Raw genomic sequence first — 20,218 nt, 5'->3', positions numbered from 1 at the left:
ACGAAATATCACGATCCGCGTGTACTGACGACAACTGTAAGGTCTGGGGTTCGAACCCTGCCTGATCCAAAATGTAACTCAAAATGTCCTCTGGTGAGATATTATCGCTGTGCAATAGTCCACATTTTGATATTGATCTGTTACCAAGTGAATACAGTCAGTATTGCTGAAAACAATACCGATACTTTTAATTTACAAACCATCTTATGTAGGGAACAGGAGTTTGTCATATTTTAAAGACCTGTAAATCACTGTGATTTTTTAAGTTCAGCAATAATTAGTTAACACAGCAAAAAAACTAAACTTTGTGTATTTTTAAATAGTTTTTTGTGTGTGTGGGGGGGGGGGGGGGGATTTGAAATGTAAATGTGCCTGTCTCTTTGGGCCAGCTTCTCTCGTTTAACTGTGTTATAGGCTATATTGTGCATGTTTGAGATTTTTTTTCACTTCCAAAATAATAATTAATTTCACACAATTCAGTGGGCTGCATACTGAACTTGGAGGACAGCATTAATCATATCATGCTAGTGTTGAACCGACATCAATACCATCGATATTTTGATCAGTCTCTACAAGATACTGAACCCCGAGTTTCCCCTGACGCATCTCTGTATGTGGATGATGGATGGATGTTTTACAGATGTAGTTACAGACTCACTCTCTTTTTTTTTTTTAAGTTTAATCCATTGTATCAAGCAAAGAATTTTCTGTTTTCTCTAAAATAACAGTAGATGCTCTGCTAAGCTAATGCCACAGGGTTCACCAACACAGGGGTGTGGCTAAAGTGGGCTAAACGGTGGCATCCTCCCTCAGTTTTGTCATATCAACGCAATCATGGGTGGAAATGATCAAAGTGAGAGAACATTGCACTCAACTGTCCACGAAGCACGATGTGTTACACTGTTCCTCGAATAAGCTACTGCAGGCACAGCGGATGATTGCTCGTGGCACTGACTGCAGAATTAGTGTATTCTTTAAAGCTGAAGAAGAAGAATTCCCTGTTTGTCAGATGACACGGGCCAAAGTGCAAAGGGTTGTTTTGAGAGACTGAAGAAGGCGCTCATTAAGACCACTGCTCTGAGTGAAAATGAGTCAGACAAACGGCCCTCTGTTAGGGTGCCATCCTGGAATGACACATGCACAGGCGCCCGTTTTCCTGCTCGCTGTATCATCTGACTTCGTGATCTCTTGACAGAGTTCACATAAAGTGTCGTCTCTACAGATATTCATAGTCCACAGACACGTGAGGGCATATTTTGACTCTCATTGTTAAAGACATATCTCCTTATTACTTGAGCGTCTCTCAAAATGAAGCTCTAAAAGGCAGTGAAGCTTGTGAGTTCAAAAGTGATTTCACCATCACATACTGACATATTGTAAGAAACCGAGGGGTCAGTAAAGGGACCATTAAAGCCTGTATTGTACTCCACTTGCCTTTTTAAATGGCAGCATTTGTCTCATTGCTGACCCTACCTTAACACAATACTTCCCCCTGGTGGGTATGAAGCTCTGCCACACCTTCACAGTGCTGTTTAATCAGTGCAGAGTAGACACACATGCATGTAAAGAATGACCCATCTGGACAGTCTTGATGCATGCTCAACCATCCAGGTAAGGAAATCCCAGAAAGTTGATTCTGTTCATCTGGATGAAGAGTTTTCAGTGGGAGAAACCTTTCCCAGTCTCAGCTGACTGCAGGTTTTACCCACCTTATAAACAGTACAGTGGGGCAAAAAAGTATTTAGTCAGCCACCGATTGTGCAAGTTCCCCCACTTAAAATGATGACAGAGGTCAGTAATTTGCACCAGAGGTACACTTCAACTGTGAGAGACAGAATGTGAAAAAAAAATCTATGAATTCACATGGTAGGATATGTAAAGAATTTATTCGTAAACCAGGGTGGAAAATAAGTATTTGGTCAATAACAAAAATACAACTAAATACTTTGTAACATAACCTTTGTTGGCAATAACAGAGGTCAAACGTTTACTGTAGGTCTTTACCAGGTTTGCACACACAGTAGCTGGTATTTTGGCCCATTCCTCCATGCAGATCTTCTCGAGAGCAGTGATGTTTTGGGGCTGTCGCCGAGCAACACGGACTTTCAACTCCCGCCACAGATTTTCTATGGGGTTGAGGTCTGGAGACTGGCTAGGCCACTCCAGGACTTTCAAATGCTTCTTACGGAGCCACTCCTTTGTTGCCCGGGCGGTGTGTTTTGGATCATTGTCATGTTGGAAGACCCAGCCTCGTTTCATCTTCAAAGTTCTCACTGATGGAAGGAGGTTTTGGCTCAAAATCTCACGATACATGGCCCCATTCATTCTGTCCTTAACACGGATCAGTCGTCCTGTCCCCTTGGCAGAAAAACAGCCCCATAGCATGATGTTTCCACCCCCATGCTTCACAGTAGGTATGGTGTTCTTGGGATGCAACTCAGTATTCTTCTTCCTCCAAACACGACGAGTTGAGTTTATACCAAAAAGTTCTACTTTGGTTTCATCTGACCACATGACATTCTCCCAATCCTCTGCTGTATCATCCATGTGCTCTCTGGCAAACTTCAGACGGGCCTGGACATGCACTGGCTTCAGCAGCGGAACACGTCTGGCACTGCGGGATTTGATTCCCTGCCGTTGTAGTGTGTTACTGATGGTGACCTTTGTTACTTTGGTCCCAGCTCTCTGCAGGTTATTCACCAGGTCCCCCCGTGTGGTTCTGGGATCTTTGCTCACCGTTCTCATGATCATTTTGACCCCACGCGTGAAGCCCCAGATCGAGGGAGATTATCAGTGGTCTTGTATGTCTTCCATTTTCTGATGATTGCTCCCACAGTTGATTTTTTCACACCAAGCTGCTTGCCTATTGTAGATTCACTCTTCCCAGTCTGGTGCAGGTCTACAATACTTTTCCTGGTGTCCTTCGAAAGCTCTTTGGTCTTGGCCATGGCGGAGTTTGGAGTCTGACTGTTTGAGGCTGTGGACAGGTGTCTTTTACACAGATGATGAGTTCAAACAGGTGCCATTCATACAGGTAACGAGTGGGGGACAGAAAAGCTTCTTACAGAAGACGTTACAGGTCTGTGAGAGCCAGAGATTTTCCATGTTTGAGGTGACCAAATACTTATTTTCCACCCTGATTTACGAATAAATTCTTTACAAATCCTACCATGTGGATTCATGGATTTTTTTTCCACATTCTGTCTCTCACAGTTGAAGTGTACCTCTGGTGCAAATTACTGACCTCTGTCATCATTTTAAGTGGGGGAACTTGCACAATCGGTGGCTGACTAAATACTTTTTTTGCCCCACTGTACATTTGCATAATAACTGAAATAAGCACCACTGAATGAACAATGAGCTGTGAGGTCAGTTTCTTGATCATTTATAGGCAAATTGTCTTGTACAGTGAAGAAGTGGAAAAAAGGGCTCTGTTATCCTGCCCTGAAACACCAAGTCATTGGTTCAGGTATGTGATGACACCTGGGTGAAAATCAAATTTCAAGACGTACCACAGTTCACTGATCACAGTAACTCGGTGGACCACCGCATTAAGATCATGGGGAAGGATATGAAAAATGACACGGGTAGCCTTCTTAGACTGTGAGACTCCCATCAGTAATGGGGGACATTTAAAATCATCTACTTGAGCTCAAACCGAGTGTCATCAGGATGCTACAACACAGAGCAAACACCATCCCCACAGAAACGGCGGCCAAATGTATATTATACATTTGTTTTGTATAATATTAAAAGAGGAGGACAACTGCTCCCTGAGCGAAAACCTTCAGTGATCCTTTATGTGTCAGGAGTATCAGAACAGCTGAGAAACATCTTCTCTAAACACCGGTCTCTGTGGCTTTCAAACCATGTGTCAGCAAATGTGTTTATTTTATGGTCTGCTCATGTCAAAGTTCGCCATCTAGTGGCTGAATAGCAGAAACACCACGTAAGGGCCACAGCAGGGCTTTTATTCCAAGCACTGAAGGGAAAGTCAAGTCAGTGAGTTCTGGATAGAAGCAACTAAATTACATTAAATTATTTAGCTGTTCTGCCACAAAGTAAAAAAATCAAATAAAAACCTCACCAAATAGTATGCAAAAACTTTTATTGTCAATCAGCACTTTGATATTTTTGTGACAGACATTTCAACCTATGCTGCAAAGACTCTGCAACAATATTAAATCCACCTTTCTGTCACGCACGATCAGACATGTCAGTCAGCCAGGGTTGTGCTTTTTAACCAAGACACCGCGTCAAATGCTTCACGCCTCAACTGATGTTCCAGTAATCAAGCTCCTCAAACATGTCGCAGTCACAGATAACTGATTTTTTTCTTTCATGAGGAACCCGTCTTCTACTACAGGGACCATAAAATGAGACCCGTACAGTGAGCGATGCTGGCTGCGAAAAGAAGAGGAAAACATGCCTGAAAGAATTTTGAATAGGAAAGTTCTCTGGAACAGAAATTATAAGTAATGTTGTGTATTGTAAAGTGGCCAGAATCTGAGATTCCAGTAACGCTGCATTTACCCGCTACATCATTGCTGGAGGAGAAATGTTAAAGACTGCAGGGAAGCAACTGTGGTCAAATCCAAAAATCACTTTTTAGAGAAATGTCCTTTCTCATTTGAAAGAAGAAGAAGAAGAAAAAAAAAAAAGAGCCTTTTTTTTTTTTTTAAGTAGAACCTTTTTTTTATGGATACATAAAAACTTCATACAAAGAAAAGGTAAATCACAGCTCCTTAACTGGCAACAATTGAGGTTTTGACATTAATATAACAACATAATACTGTCAAAGACTAAACACCATTATAAATATATACCTATTTACACTCAGATGTTATTTACAATGAAGTAAACACAATCGTGCAACAAACATGCTGGACTCTGTTCCTAAACAGAGTTTTTGCTTTCAAAGAGTCAATCTCACAAACAGATTGACAAATCAGCTAAAAGAACTCAGGAAACAACCTCTTAACCTATTTTAAAACTACTCTGAACCAAAAAAAAATAAAGATAGAAAGAAAGAAAGAAAAGAATAGTAGTTTTTGGTCTTTGTGTTTTTCTGCTCCTCAGTTCAAGTCAATTGAAACATGACCAAGAAATATGCAATCTTTCATATTCCTGATTTCATTGGTTGTTTTCCTGAGAGTCAGCGGCTGTTGAGCACAAGCAGTTTCTAAAGGAAAGAGAAGGAGTTCTGTAGACAGCAAAGAAATAAACAGCTGGTGGTTTAGTGTGTCCACACCTCATGGGCCCACAGATGATTGTGGCGGAGCCAGCGGCGGGCAGAGGGAACGTCCAGCATGAACACTTGTTCTTGTTCTGAGTTGACTGCTGTGTAATGGACTATTAGTTTGGGCTGAGGGATACAAGCTGCAGAGAGGAGGCGGCTGCCAGCAGAGAGGTACTCGCTCTCACAGCTTTGAGTCCTGGAAGAGAAGAAAGCACGAACATCACGTACCACTGCAGTCGAATCTTTACACACACTAACCATGGACAATCTTTTTTTTATAATTTTGAATGCAAAGAGTTCTTTATTTCTGGGTGAAATTATCACATATCAAAGTTAATTGACATCAATCCAGCCCCCCCCCCCCCATGCCAATATTTCACTGATTCCATCTGAACAGACTCCTTATACACAAAAACACAATTTACCTTTTGAGAGTAATGGTGAGAGAAGTAATGGGCTCTGATAGGTGGTGAATGACTGTTGCGTTGACAGTGATGAACATCTCGAAGGTGAGAGCCAGCTCCACCTCCCCCAGTCGACAGGGGACAATCAGTGTCATGAAACCAGGGGGAGCTGAGACTCCAGGGTAGTAGCCCACATTCAGAGAATCTAATGAACATGAACGCAGCGAGCACACCTCAGAGTCTAATCTAATCCAAATCTTTGACCATTTGTAAACGTTAGCTGAGACTGATCAGACTCAACATCTGGTGCCGTAATAGAATCTGCAGCTGTTTCCTGCCTTCGACAACTCACATTTATGATGCAATGATGTAAGTGTAGCAGTAAAAACCAGAGTGTGGTACTTACGTTTGAAGACTTCCCGAGCCCGGAGCCAGAGGTTTTGCTTGCCCAGTTTCTGTAAAAGTATCCGAAGCACTGTGTGGTCAACAGCCAGGTTATGAGAGAGCATAAAGTCCACCGTGTCTGAAGCCACAGGAAGTATCTGCCTGTCCACACACACTTGAAGGTGAGAGTTAAACAAGGGGCTGTACCTGGAGATATCCATCGAGTCTGGAGAAAAAAGAAAAACCTCTTTATCAACTAAATTTTTCTCACAGCTGAGCATCTATTAGCGCTAGCAAACACTGTACAAAATTAAACCAGCACTTTCTAATCAGAGTGTAGCGAGTCAGTTAAACTTGTGGGATACTGATCTGGCCAGTTTAGTAGCAAAGCTGACTAACCTGCTGTATCATTGTTTGTTTGTTTTTTTAACTTTAATTTCAGCTCTCTGTAGGTTACTCACCACTTGACTCTTTAACTCCAGGAAGATTACAGAGAAGCTCCAGCGTGTCTCTGTGAGAGGTTTTTTCAGCCAGACGTATCAGCACACGAGTCCTACTCTCCAGATCGGCAGGCTCACACGGCCATGAGGACGAACTCAGGAACCACTTGTTTTCTGGATTAACAGATGTATAAACAAAATTTAAACAATTCAGCAAATAACTGGTTTCACAGTTCTACAACATTACCTACAAGACTATGAAAGCTAGCATTTCTCAGGGCAGCGAGACGACTATCACTTTTAAGGTTTCCACATAAAGTCTGAGGACATAAAACCAAATTTGCTTTTACTGATTTACAGGGAAAGAACTTTAAGTTTGTGAGTGTTAAGAAAAGACATTAATGGAAACCTATTATTGAGGATTGTGCAAAGTCTTGAGTCATTTTTTACACTTTCCTCGCAAGAAGCCAGACTTGTCTTTGTTACACAACTGATCCTGAGCAGCAGCTCTCAGCACTTTCTGATGGTCATTCAAATCTGTCTTTTAGACATTGGTTGCTTTTCCCCTCATCTTCAGCGCAGTCCTTGCACCTGACCACTTTCTTGTTTGCAAAGCTACTTAACACTGACATAGAACTCATCCAAGCATAAAATGATTCATAATGGCCCATACATATCAGACAATTTCTGACATTGATTCTTCAGGCACTTTGTTTTTAGCAGCCAGTCACAAAAACAAAAGAAATCATGTTTTCATCTTAAGAGCTCAGAAAAAGAAGAAAACTTCAGTTCTGATCCGAAAAAGCCTCTTGGATCAAATGTCTTGACAAACGTAATGAAGTCTCCTTTTTTCCAAGCTCTTAAGACTACCATGAATGAGAAACTACACAGACATAATTTGTTCCCATTTCTTTATGCCAAAGATGACACAGTTTAGACAGGCGCAAAATAAAATCTTTGGGATTCAGCTTGTTGACACAAACAGCTATTAGCTGTAAAGTTGACATATCTCAGCAACAGTTAAAAGTTGGCCCTTTAGTTGACTTTGCTTTGCTAATGCAGCATAAATCCCATTTTTATTCGAGCTGTGAAACTCTGCACTTATAAACCATGAAAATAAAACGCTGGTTACATTTTAAGCATGACGACATTAGCTAAATAAACATCGATCAGCTTCACGAGTCACTACCTCGGAGTGTGTTCAGAGCTCCCTCCACGCTGCCACTCAGGAGGAAGACCTCTGCAGCCACAGTGATCAGGCAGCATCGTGACGCTCCGTCCTCGTTCCCAAACAGACCTTTCAGAGTTGAGAAGCCGACTTTTAAAACAGACAGCGTCTCGACCACCCTGCGACCCTGCATCAGTAAACATGACACAGACAAACAATGACATCCTAAATTCGAAGATGCTGCTCAGATGTGACGAGGAGAGTGTGATGCGAGCTGCACGGCCTGATTACCTTGGCCCACTGATGCGTTTTGTGGTACCGTAACATCAGAGAGACTCCAATTCTGCCTACGAAACTCCTCACCATGCTGTCCTCACTTTCATTCTGACACACTAAAGAACATTTGAATGAATAAATAAATGAACAGCTACTTTTTTTCCCTCCAGATTGGAATCTGGAAGGTGCTAGTACACAGAACCACACTGGGAGAAGAAAACTGATGTTTATCTCTACTTAGAGCTTTTACCTGTCTCAGCAAATACAGAAAAGGGCAGTGACAGCTTGTCTTTGCCCTCAGACAGGAGCGCGACAGCAATGCGACCACTGATGCGCTCCACTTGGCTGGGGTGCTGGTTGGACTGGCAGATCCCTCTAAAAACCTCACCTATCCTCCTCCAGTCCTCTTGTTTCATACAAAGCTGACACAGACAACAAATACAACAAATACACACATGAGCACAACGCACCACCATCTTTACAGACAAAGCTGTCAAAAGATGTGAAGCTCTTACCTCCATTTCCACAATGGAATGGGCTAAATTCAGGTACTCTGGAAACGGTGCACCAGAGGAAACCCTTTAAGAGTGAAAATAAGAATTATAAGAGTTATGATTAACAAATGAAAACAATTGTGAACTTTGTGGCTCACTCACTTGTTGTTGCCGGACACCGAAGGCGAGTTTGGATGAATCATTTGCTGGAAAAGAGGAGTGTTCCTTACACAGTCGAGGCAGTCCAAACTCAGCTCTAGTCCAGCGTTGGCCATCTGTAAACATACAGACAGGTAGTCTAAATTCTTCCAGAGGCACATAAAGCAAATGAGCTAAACTCAGAGCATAATGAAAGGCAAACAACTGATACCTTGAAAGTGAGCTGCATGAGTTCAGGCACAAAGCCCATCACACCCTTTTCTCTCACGCAGTTAAAAAGGGAGAGGAGGAACTCGTGGCTGGGCTAAAAAGAAAACAAGATCAACGTCTAATCTCATGTCAGCATCAATCAGTTGTTTAGTTTTCTCCGTGGTTAATGTCAGGACTGCTACACTGACCACTATGTTGTGAGCCAAGCCAACACTGAGGACGGAAAAGACCTCGGACAACATGCCAGCTTTCAGCAGAGCCCAGAGGAGGGAGAAAAATATCGGCAAAGAGAAATACACTCCTGGCGGGTTTTTCTGGTAATATCCTGTAAACACAGCTCCTGAGGAGAACAGGGGTAGAGCAGGAGAGGAGAAAGGAGACCGATGACGCAGCAAAGATGGGCAATCAGTTTAGCATGCAGCGTGCACAAAGGCTGTGGGAGAAAAAGAGAAGTGGGAAGGAAAGGAAGGAAACTCACCTGCTTTCTGAAGGCACGTTGGATTTTTGATGAATCTTGTCACGTTTTCAATACAAAACTAGCAAATGAAAAAGAAAGTGTGCAATTACAGCGATGTCACAACAGAGGGTGATGTTGGCCCTGCAATCTCCAACAATTCAATTTGATTTTTTAAATTCAAGATTAAAAACATAAAATGTACACAATACACAAACAATTTACTGTCTTTGGTGAAATCAAGAAAAAATAAATAAATAAATAAATAAATAAAGTAAAAACCACAGAGTGTACCTTTTCATCCCCCTCCATAGGCAGATGTTGGAAGCGACACATTTTGAACCCACAGGTCAGTGATTCACTGAAGTACAGCCTGCAGTACTGAGCATTTAGACAGCATCACACAGTCAAGTTATAGCAATGCAATTCACCCACAGTGCAAAACATATTTATTGTACAGAAGAACGAACTGTACATCTACAGTAACCACGGCGACATTAGTTTAATTCTTTTGGGAAACCTCAAGCTGAAACCGAATGATTGTCAGAGCAGACCGTGAAACTGAGGCCATTTCTGTTCATGGTTTAGAAAATGGAAATCGTGCTGTATTCAGCAAGGATTCATTAGTTTTAGAGACCACAAACTCATCAGTGAGTTGTTTACTGAGGTCAGAGATTTAAAGGTATTTAAGATTCATTTTCAAAAAGGCCACATCCATCTTTATACACAGACTATGGAAAGGACCCTCATATCTCCAGATACTGTATATATGACAGTAATTTCTTTATAAGTTTAAAATTAGTTGTCCTACTAGAACTTCCAAAACCAGTTCTGACTTTTCCAGATTTATTTCAGTTATATTCTATTAAATAACTGGAAAGTCCAATCTATGCTAACGCCACCGAACATGTATTTAAACTGAGCATTTTTTCAGTAGCAACATGGTAATATACAAAGGAACACTTACAGAACTTGATTTCAGGCGCCTAAAATCCATCATGTTTGCGGAGTTTGTGATCCATGCCCCTGCTTGGAGACCAGAAGAGCCAAAGAATAAAGTAACGCTGAGCACTCACATTGGCAATTAAGTTATAAAATGAGGAGTTATTAGTGAGAACAAGATAAACGCAACAGCAATTAAAGTTCATTGTCTGAGCCCTTTTCATTCTCCCTCACCGGTTCCCATGGACATGAGTGGGGGGATGTTTTGAAAGGAGTTCACCGTCTTGATGGGCTGGCTCCTGTTACAGAACATAAACAATATGATGATCGCGAGACTGAAAGATTAATGTGACAAATCAAAGATCAGGTCATGTGCACTAAGCAAACTGGTACCTTTCTGGGCCACTATTTACATGATTGCTGTTGGTATCAGATTGAACCTATTGGAGAAAAAAAAAACAACAACACATGACAGATACACTATTGTGCATTTATTATACTTTAGAAGCAGGATAACGTATGAAACACCCATTCCTTTGAAAATAAAATTATTTAAATTCAGTATTTGATGTGTCAGATCTTTAAACATTGTCGCTGTAATACATCAGACTCAGTGCTCTGTAAAATGCACAGAGAGCATTTATGCAGAAGAAGCCCTATTAAAAGCCCTGCCATGTTTTTCTACAAAACCTCAGGGAAGTTAAAACCACTGACGTGCACGCTGCTCCTTTCTCTATCTATCTGATTGTGCAGAGGACCCATTACTTTACCACATGTTTGCTTTGCTTCTCAGTGGAGGTAGGGCATGTGTCGCTCTGTGTTCCAGTATGGGTGCTGCTAGAATGAGGTCTCCATGGCCTGCTGTTACTCTCCTCTATAGGATTTGAAGAAGAAAAAAAAACAATCACAAGTTAATCTCTGGTCTACTGAAGTCTGTTCCAATCATAGAGGGGAATTTTTTTTAAAGTATGTCAAAGTTTTGGGTCATTTCAGGCCATTGTCTCCATTATAATGGCCATTATCAAAGTTAGTTGAGTTAGGCATCTTAAAATTTCCACTTACTAACTAAAACGTCTGAGACAATAACTTGAAATTTTGAACAAACATCTGTACTGGACAAAATATAATCACATTTACCACATTTCATCTCTCACAAAAGGACCACAAGCTTTGAAACTCGTGTAAGAAAATCAACTTACTGCACAATATTAACCAGAAAATCAATCCTTTAAAGCTTAATGGCGATAAACAACTTAGACATGTTGGTATTTTCATGTGGGACATCATAAGCAGTCAGTTAAATATAAAATGCAAAAAAATTTAATTTCCTTTTAAAAGCAGTGAGTTTCTCATTTAGGAGCTGTTGGGATTTTCAGTAAGCGCCGTAAAACCAGTTTACATGTCTCTCTAATCTTTGAATTAAAAACAGTTTGAGATATTAGGAGCAATGCAAGAACTAAGTAACTTAGTAATGTACTGCTGCAGAGGTGCCAAAGTGGATTTTAGCCACATAAAAGAATCAACCAGGACATTTTTATTGCTTTAACTGCAGTCGGACTGCTCTTTCCTGCAAGTAAGTGAATCCATAAAACTCCAGACTCCAGCTGTTTATCTATATCTGTAAAAAACAAAAAAAACAAGCAGCTTTCTCCATTTCTTTCACAGCAACTAGGGCTGTGTGATATGACCAAAATCTCATTTCCCGATATAAGACATTTATCATCCCAACAATGATAAATATCACAAAAATTTTACATTTTCTGTGAATTTCGGGCAACTTGACTTGCGTGAAGTGGCTTCAGCTGGGCACCGATGCATTAAACTACATTTTAAGGCACAAGTTGAAACAGCCACAGTTTTATTTGTGAGCATTTATTACACGGCGCGCTGCAGGCAAAATCCTGTTCTAAGGTTTATTTTTTAGCACCTGACGGCTCTTTTTAGCTTCTTGTCCGTAAACACTCTGCATACTATTTCATGTGATTCGGTTTATTTTGAAAAATCTTAACAGGATCTTCAGCTTTATTGTGAAAGGTTTATTTGGAAAATAAGCGGACGGCGGAGCCACGCGATAGTTTTACTGTCATTGTTGCTAATGACAACACATAAAAGCAGTCGCTTGTCCGTCCGTAGTGTGGTTATATTAAATATAAGAGAAAGAGAGAACTTAATTAAAATTAATTCTACAGTGACCATCAAAACCATGAAAAAAATATTACCGTAAACAATTTATTTTGTGACACCACGAAACAAATGATAGCGTAAAATGAAACAATAGATGTTTTCATATGGTCATCTGATATATATCATTATATCGAACAGCCCTAACAGCAACCCTGTTACTTTAGATCATAACAGGTAAAAATCACAGACTCTGGCTGTCAGACGAGCACTGCGTCCCATCCATGTGGCAGAACTTTAGGTTGAGTCACAAACACTGACATGCCTTTACTTTTACCGAGCGTTCTACTGTTTTTACTTATTTTCCTTTTTTTAAAATGTTTAGCTTCTTTTGTCTTATTTTCACTTTATACATATCGAAGGAAACAATAAAATATAGAAGACACTGTCATCATGGCTCAGTTTCTCTGCGCACTGATCGTACCTGTGTTATTGGGACTGTCACAAGGCAAATCCACAGTAACTGGAGCCAATCTAGAACAAAAGTAACTTTTATTTATAAAGCATTCAACAATTAATCTGTCACTTGCAGGACTTAATGTTAAATATAAGACCTTACCTCTCTTGCAGCTCCTGTGACGCTCCATCTCTTCTTGGAGTATTCACCACAGCAGCAGGTTTGGTTCCCGGAGCCTCGGCAGCTCGGGTAGGACCCAGCTTCAGCAAACTTTGATCAGGCAGGTTGTCAAACAGTTCTGGGTCGTCCTGGATCACGTCAACAAGCAGGATGTCCTGTTCGTAGGCTGTTAACTCGTCCAAAATGCCAGGCTGAGAATCACCAGCTGCTTCTCCTTGGGTTTTATCCTCTTCGCTGTTTGCTATTTTAGACGGGCTTGATCCCTCTTCTGTGTCTGAGTGTGATTCTCCATCACTCAAGGCCGCACCGTTCTTTTCGTCGCTGCAGGAAGAAGAGCAGGGCTCTGTCAGAACACCTGAGCTAAGGCTCGGCTTTATTTTACGATGTAAGGAAACTTGTTCTGAAATTCGGTTACCCTGCTCCACATCATCCTCGTCATCACTTTCTTCTTCACTGCTGGGAGAAGACTGAGGTTCCCTTGGTGTCTCAGGAGTTGTAAAGTCTGACAAGTCTCTTTCCAACTCTTCAATATGGTGCTCAAGACAATCCTTGCAATTATCATTTTGTGGCAAGTTGCTCACATCTTTGTTCATTTCTTCCTCATCTGTACTGCTTGAGCTGCAGCACGAGAAGCTTCTCTGGCACAACTGCCGTTGTGGTGAATGGACGGGGGAGAGCAAAGGTGGAAGCATGAATTCATTCAAGTCTGACTCTACGCAGTGTTCCTGGGAGATGCTGCACAATAGTGAACCCACTGAAGCATTGCCCCTAAACGAACTTGCACAATAATATGGGTCCAGTCTGGGGGGGCTCCTGCATGGGAATGGTTCCTTGTCATTTTCATATTCATCTTGAGGAAGGACAAAGGATTCACATGTATGAAAGGAGTCAGGGCTGTGCAGAGGAACATTGGGAGAGGAAGAAGCTGTTTGGGCTTCTTCACAGGAGGACAATATTTTGTCAGCAACATTGACTCTCTTGGGAATAAGCGATGAAGGTGGGAGAGAAGATGTTGTGGCTGAGAGGCTGCTCATGCTGCCCTGTGTGAATGGAGATGACATAAGAGACAGAGTGGTGGCAGTGTCCCAGTCACTCAGGCCGAGGACTGAGGGGGAAGGGGTCGATATGGAGGTGACAGTTTCTGGTCCATTAACTAGCAAAGCCGAGGCTGAGACTCCATCAGTGCCACGCTCCCTTCCACACTGAGCTGGAGGGGGGAATGATGCCGTATCTGAATTAGGCCTGGTTTCTAACTCTTCAGGCTGGTTAAACAGCGGTGAGGTCTCCATGTCTTTTCTGTGCCTTTTCTCATTTCCCTGAGCAAAAGCGCTTTCTCCATCCTCTTCCCATTTCTCTGTAGGTGCCTTCGGGGGAATGTCCTTGAACAGGTTACTGGATGAACCTGGCATACTTTGATTAGCTGTTGCAGAGTCAATCCCATCCTTTGCTGATGGATCAATAGTCCCTGCTGTGGTAGAAGCATTTGCTGTGCAAGTCTTTGAGAAAGGCCAGGCCATGTAAGTGCGTGCACATGAAAAATGTATTTTTCTCAAATACGCCCTTACTCTCTGGCAAGTGTACGACTCTGGTGCATCTGTATCCTCGTCACTAACATGATCGATGAGATCTGACAACACGTGTGATCCATCAGCATTTGTGGGATCGCCTTTCTGACCACCTGAAGCGCTACACTTATCGGTGGGCGCAAAGTCCAAAGTGCTGCTGCACTCAATGCTATCCCCTACCTTTCCTTTTTCTCTACAAGTCTCTGGGCTTACTGGATCTGATCCTGGACCAAGGTCCACTTCAGCATCTCTGTCACGCATGCCACCTCTGCAGTTGCCTGTCTTTGTATGCTCATCTAGTAAAAAAGAAGCAGAACAAGTTGCAGAGTCTTCGCCTGTCTGACTCCGGTGGAAAGGACTCACGGTATGATGGGATAATGGCTGTGAATGCATGCCTTCATCCAGGTGGTTCTGGCGGATCAGACTTTGAGACTGACAGACGGTCTTCTCATCCTGAGCACTTGGACAACACTTGCTACTTTTAAACAGAGCCTTTTTCTCAGTTTCTGATTCATTATGCCTTAAACAAGTAGGCCAAAACCGTATTGAAGCTCTCATCTCCTGCTGGAAGCAACGCACAACCTTGTTCTCGAGAGCATCCGGTAACACATACCCACAATCGTGACCGCAAGCTTTACATTTTTTGGCAACGTCACAAAGGATCACTTTGGGATACTGGTTTATCCACACGATAATCTTCTTAGAGCTCTGAGTGATTGTGTTTTCTTTTTCGATTTCTGACTGAGTAGCAGGTGGCTCTGACCCTGGGCTAGCTCTTTTTAGCTTACCCGGCGCCTTGCGCTGAGGGGAAGTGTATTTACATTCCCCACAGACACCACAGTGGGAGGCTCCGACGGCTCTTCTTAGTAACACTTCTGAACCAGTAAGACCGGAGAGGTTTGGCTCTTTATGTCTACCAACATCTGCAAGTGGAAACAAAACACTTGTCAGAGAGTGCAAAACGAAATAACAATGATTTACCTAAGCATCAGAAAGAAACATCACCGTAGCTTTCTTTCCTTTTTTCTTTTTCTTTTTAATAACTGCTTTTCAAACAGCATCGATTCCAATCAATATCGGCACCATTTGGGATCATCTCATTCACCATCTTGAACAAAGGCTTAGAGCAATGACTGATTTCATTAGAGGCAGGAAAGTCAAACAGACCAGTTAATCACAGAGGCATCAAACGAAAAAAACCTGAACAGAAATCAAGAAAATCAATCAAAATTTTAAAACTGTATATATACTGTATATTCTGTGTATTTATTATCTCACTCTTATTGCCTGTTTATGCCCCGTCCTTACCCTCAACGTCATGCTGCTCTGGTGTACCTTAATTGCACCTTGGGGATAAATAAAGTCTTTCTGATTCTGATTTTGAAAAGCCAAACCAGGAGATATACGAACCAATCGTGTTGCTGCACTGAGGAACGTGGATGACGTCCTCACATATATCGCGGTGGATATATTTACTCATGGATCAATTAAATCAACAGTGTCTATTCAAATGAACTAGAATGGCATTTGCTCAGTGTTCTGTCAGGATGAGCAGGGACCTTTTTTTCCCCCCCGCATATAATTTTAAATTCTGATGACAACTCAAAGTTAAGGTGCTCTCTTTGTTCATTTAGGTATAGGCTTCAAAATCAGCTGAGATGGCTTCTGAGTCGCGGAGACTTGCTTCTTGAAGAACTTTGTTAGGATTTGTCCTTCTTAACGTCTCACCCTTGAGAAAATAAATAAAATAAAAATCGATTTTCATATCAGTTTAATTTACCGAATCTACCCAGGCACAACCTTTTTTTGAAGGCTAACCCATAACTGATTATAATTGTGACTGGTACAACAAAAAGGCAGAGAGGTTTTGAATTATGTCAGAAAATAAGCTCCATAGGAAATAAATGAAGACACTAAATTATAACACTTTTGTTAGGCCATAAATGTTCTGTGTTCAGTGCAATGACACTGTACACATAATTTACCAGACAACACCTTCTCTGGGACAATGGACACAAAAAGCTCTTACTTTATAACTGGTTATGATTTAGTAACAACGACTGACTGAGCCTGGAAAACATACATTTGGTTAACGTTCCCACTTCTAATAAAGAACTGTAAAGAGTAGGTTCACTAAGCTTGAGTGGCAGCTATGTGGAACAGCTTCCCAGGCTGTGAATGAGACAATCCCCAAATTACCCAACTGAGGTTTTGTCGATATGTGAAGCACTAACCAGGTGATATTAAACTGCCTGCCATTTGGACGTTTGACTATCACGAGCAAGTGAATAAGGCCTCAGTCACACAGGCCCGCAACCATCAGTAATGAGGGAAAATTGAGTACTCCAGCCAGTTTTGACTGGATGCTAGAGGTTAATGGCATTCACTAAAGGATTGCTGATAAACCGGTGCGAGACCCCCTGGCAACCACCTGCTACTAGGGAAAAAGGTGTATTCCCCAAACATTTGGATGAAACATACTTTTGACTGCTTTGGTCACTGGCATAGTACCGGGATTTTGGTTTAAATGATAGCGAATGACTTGCATAGGCTGAACTTTTACTTTCAAGACCATCTTCAGGTTTTACTTCAGCTGGGAGAGCAGTATTTGCAGACAAACATGAAAAACTACAGGCAAGTGCACCATCTTTTTGAGCAACGTTCAAGAACATAAGAACCACTCCCAAAAAGTGTGGGAATAGGCATGTTTCCCTAGCAACCGGTGGTACTATCACGTCCAATATGGGGACAAATCTGTAACAACATTGTTTTTATACACTTTATAAAATAAATAGATTATATTAAAAAACCTTAATAGGAATATACAGCCGGGGATTTATTTAGTCAATCTAGCTCATGTTCAGCAAGTAAGACGAGTGCCAGCTATATGAACAGGAAATGTATCTGCTATTAGCAGGCTGCTAGTTAGTGTATAATTAAACTCCATCAGCTCCAATCCGGGCAAGTAATAGCTAAGAAGATCCTTCATGTCAGGTTCAACCATGAACTGCATGATATCCACTAAAACTGGATCGTGTTCAGTAGGACTTTACCACATTGTTAGCTTAGCATCTGACACAATTTGGCACAAATTAGCAAAGAGTTAGCTAAAAGCATAAACCTATCACAAAACGCCCAATTGTAAAATCAATTTAAAGGCAGTGCAATTTAACCAACCTTAAAACCTTTAACCTTAAAAACTCTAACTTATAATCCAGCTAAAGTGCACCTTACTTGGGATTCCCTTCGCACTCCTCCCGATTTTGCAGAAGCAGCAGCGGGCTGAGGATCACACCCGGCGGACGTGGCCTTCACTGAACTCCGTCCCTCTCTAACACCGACCCTCACGCTTTTAGCCCGGCGTGCCACACCACTTTTACCATTAACGTCGCACTGTCTGAAAGGACATCTACCCGACGTTAAATCGGTCTGTCTCCTCCTCCTGGCCAGAGTCGCCTGGCTTGTCAGCTTCATTTGATATTTGGACCTTTCACTCCTTGGATTCGTCCTACCGTGGAGCCGTTTGAAAACACACCAAATAAACCGCGGTCTGAGGCACGTGTTTCTGACCCCCCCTGCTCTGTTGATACTTGCCTCTAGTGTTCGGCCCGTCTTGTTTATCAGCGCCTCGTGACTCAGAGTCTACTTTACTCTTTGTTTTCTGCGTACCTGAGCCATTCTCCTCCGGCTCCTCCTCGTCGTGAGTGCTCGGCGGCTGTGTCTTCTTTTCGGAACCCATTGTGTGCGTTAAGTTTTGGTCGGGTTCATTGCTGCCCGGAGGTGACACCATATCTTTCTCTGAAATTAGCTGCACGGAATCAAAGTTTTTCTCTTGTTTTTTGCTTTCAGCCTTAATTCTATTCAGTAACTTTGGGACTCGTCTCCGCCGCGGGGTCAGCTTTAACCCAACAACGTCTTTTAGCGCAACTCTGTTGAGTTTCACCCTGCTAGAAGATGGAAACATGCTAACAGTTAAAACTGTGCCTTCCAAAACTTATTAAATAATTTACCAGGCTGCTATAAAAGTATTTTTCAGAGTAACGCTGGAACTTGTTCTTCTTAAACCATCATTACGTTACTATTCGGGGCCCTCGCACTCGTGTTGCTGCCGCTCACTGTTAATTTGAGATTGACATGGGGAGCTAAGGCGTGCCCGAATCATTGCGCATGCGCAGATCATTTTGCGTTTCTTAGCCGTCCTACGCACATTGCCAAATAGCTTCTATAACTATACTAACTTTTAACCAGAGGTGGCCCAACTATAGATATTCTGTACTCAATTAGAAGTGCACATACTTGTATTAAAATACTCTTGTAATACTCTTGTTAATGATTTAACCTATTCACTCAAGTAAAAGCAACAAAGTACAGGCTCTGGAATGTACTCAAGGGAAAAGTAACAATTGAGTACGCTTCTACCAGGAATTTTGGTCTAAAGCCAACAGAATCTCGCACTATGTTAATATAATAAAATCATATTAATTGCTGTGAACACAAACTTATTTCAAAGAGAATTTTAATTCTAATGATTGTGCATTAGTTCTCCAGGCTTTGGTCTTTCAAAGTCTTCTCTGGACATTGGCTGCTTTTTCACTCATTTTCATTCTTGTCCCTGTATTGGACTATTTTCAGAGGAATATTTTCATGTGCTAAATGACTAAAACTTGACCCATGAATCATTGAAGAGTTAAGAAAAATGGTACCAAAAAGCCTGCCAAAAACTCTCCACAGCAGACGAACAGCAACTGAAAGTCATGTATGTAAGAAACAGGAAAAAAACCCAGCAATGACCTGACACAGGACGTGAGACATGCATCTGGCCCTTCAGATGATCCATCTACTGTTCACTAAAGCCTCGTCAGAAATGTTGCAAGTGAAAGGTTGGCTGTAAAGAAGCCGTACCTAATAAAGGGAACTGGGAAGAAAAGGCTTATGTATGCCAAATTACAAAAGAAGTGGACTGAACAACATTTCTGATCACGTAAGGAACCCAAAATTCTTTGGTTCACATCACTGTATGTACAGACTAATGTACAGGTTGCTGTTCAGGTTATACCATGCTTTTCACCCTATCCCTAGCACATCTGCAACCCTGAATGGAATGGATGGTCATCAGTAAGTACATAGGAGGACAGAAGAGAAACACAACAGTGAGTTTCTACAGTCATCAGTAAAAGATGGTGGAAACTTTGTCTTGGTTTGGGGTTACATGAGCTAGTTACGATGAGGATCTTGTTGAAAATATAATATGTGTTTATAATTTCAATCACTGATGAAATTATAAACAGAGAAAAGTACCATCAGACATTGATCTCTGTGCAATACCATCTGCAATGTATGGTTTGGCAGCAGATTTATTTTTCAGTATGACAGTGATCCCAAACAGACTGTCAATGAAGCATACCTGGATATAAAAACACACAATGGAGCACTATAAGTCATGGACTGGCCTCCCCAGAGCCTGAATCTCAGCATTAGTGTGGGATCATCTTGATCATCTTAATAGAGAATGGAAGAAAAGGCAGCCAACATCCAAAGAGCTTTGATTGTCTAAGAAGCCTCGAACTATTCCTTGACTCTTTAAATAAATTATGAGCAAGCTTGCCTAAGAGAGTTCAGGTAGTGTTGAAGGTGGTCATACCAAATATTGACTTTCAAGTTTGTTAGATTTGTACAATCTCCGATTTTGCCTTGTATACTGTATTTCCTTTTATATTTGCACATA

General features: G+C 41.6%; 1 protein-coding gene across 3 annotated transcripts; it reads right to left on the bottom strand.

Annotated features, from left to right (window-relative positions):
* Positions 1-4,097: 4,097 nt before the first annotated feature.
* topaz1 (testis and ovary specific TOPAZ 1) lies at positions 4,098-18,675 on the bottom strand. 3 transcript variants are annotated; one of them, XM_082522047.1, is made up of 20 exons: positions 18,088-18,675; positions 12,911-15,416; positions 12,776-12,825; positions 10,941-11,044; positions 10,564-10,610; positions 10,405-10,469; positions 10,196-10,257; positions 9,523-9,609; positions 9,253-9,310; positions 8,963-9,114; positions 8,776-8,868; positions 8,568-8,680; positions 8,427-8,490; positions 8,162-8,333; positions 7,927-8,027; positions 7,657-7,822; positions 6,489-6,641; positions 6,050-6,253; positions 5,665-5,848; positions 4,098-5,435 (listed from the first exon to the last, which is right to left on the bottom strand). In XM_082522047.1, the coding sequence occupies exons 1-20, from the start codon at positions 18,455-18,457 to the stop codon at positions 5,237-5,239; spliced, it is 4,950 nt and encodes a 1,649-aa protein (XP_082378173.1). In that variant the 5' UTR covers positions 18,458-18,675; the 3' UTR covers positions 4,098-5,236. The 3 variants fall into 3 exon arrangements, with proteins under 3 accessions (XP_082378173.1, XP_082378174.1, XP_082378175.1); XM_082522048.1 differs by having other exon boundaries at positions 10,196-10,254; XM_082522049.1 differs by having other exon boundaries at positions 18,163-18,675.
* Between the last annotated feature and the right edge of the window lie 1,543 nt (positions 18,676-20,218).

This window comes from Aulonocara stuartgranti, assembly GCF_965226115.1.
Source record: "Aulonocara stuartgranti genome assembly, chromosome: 22".
Lineage (NCBI taxonomy): Eukaryota > Metazoa > Chordata > Actinopteri > Cichliformes > Cichlidae > Aulonocara > Aulonocara stuartgranti.
This window is presented reverse-complemented; position numbering and strand designations above follow the sequence as displayed.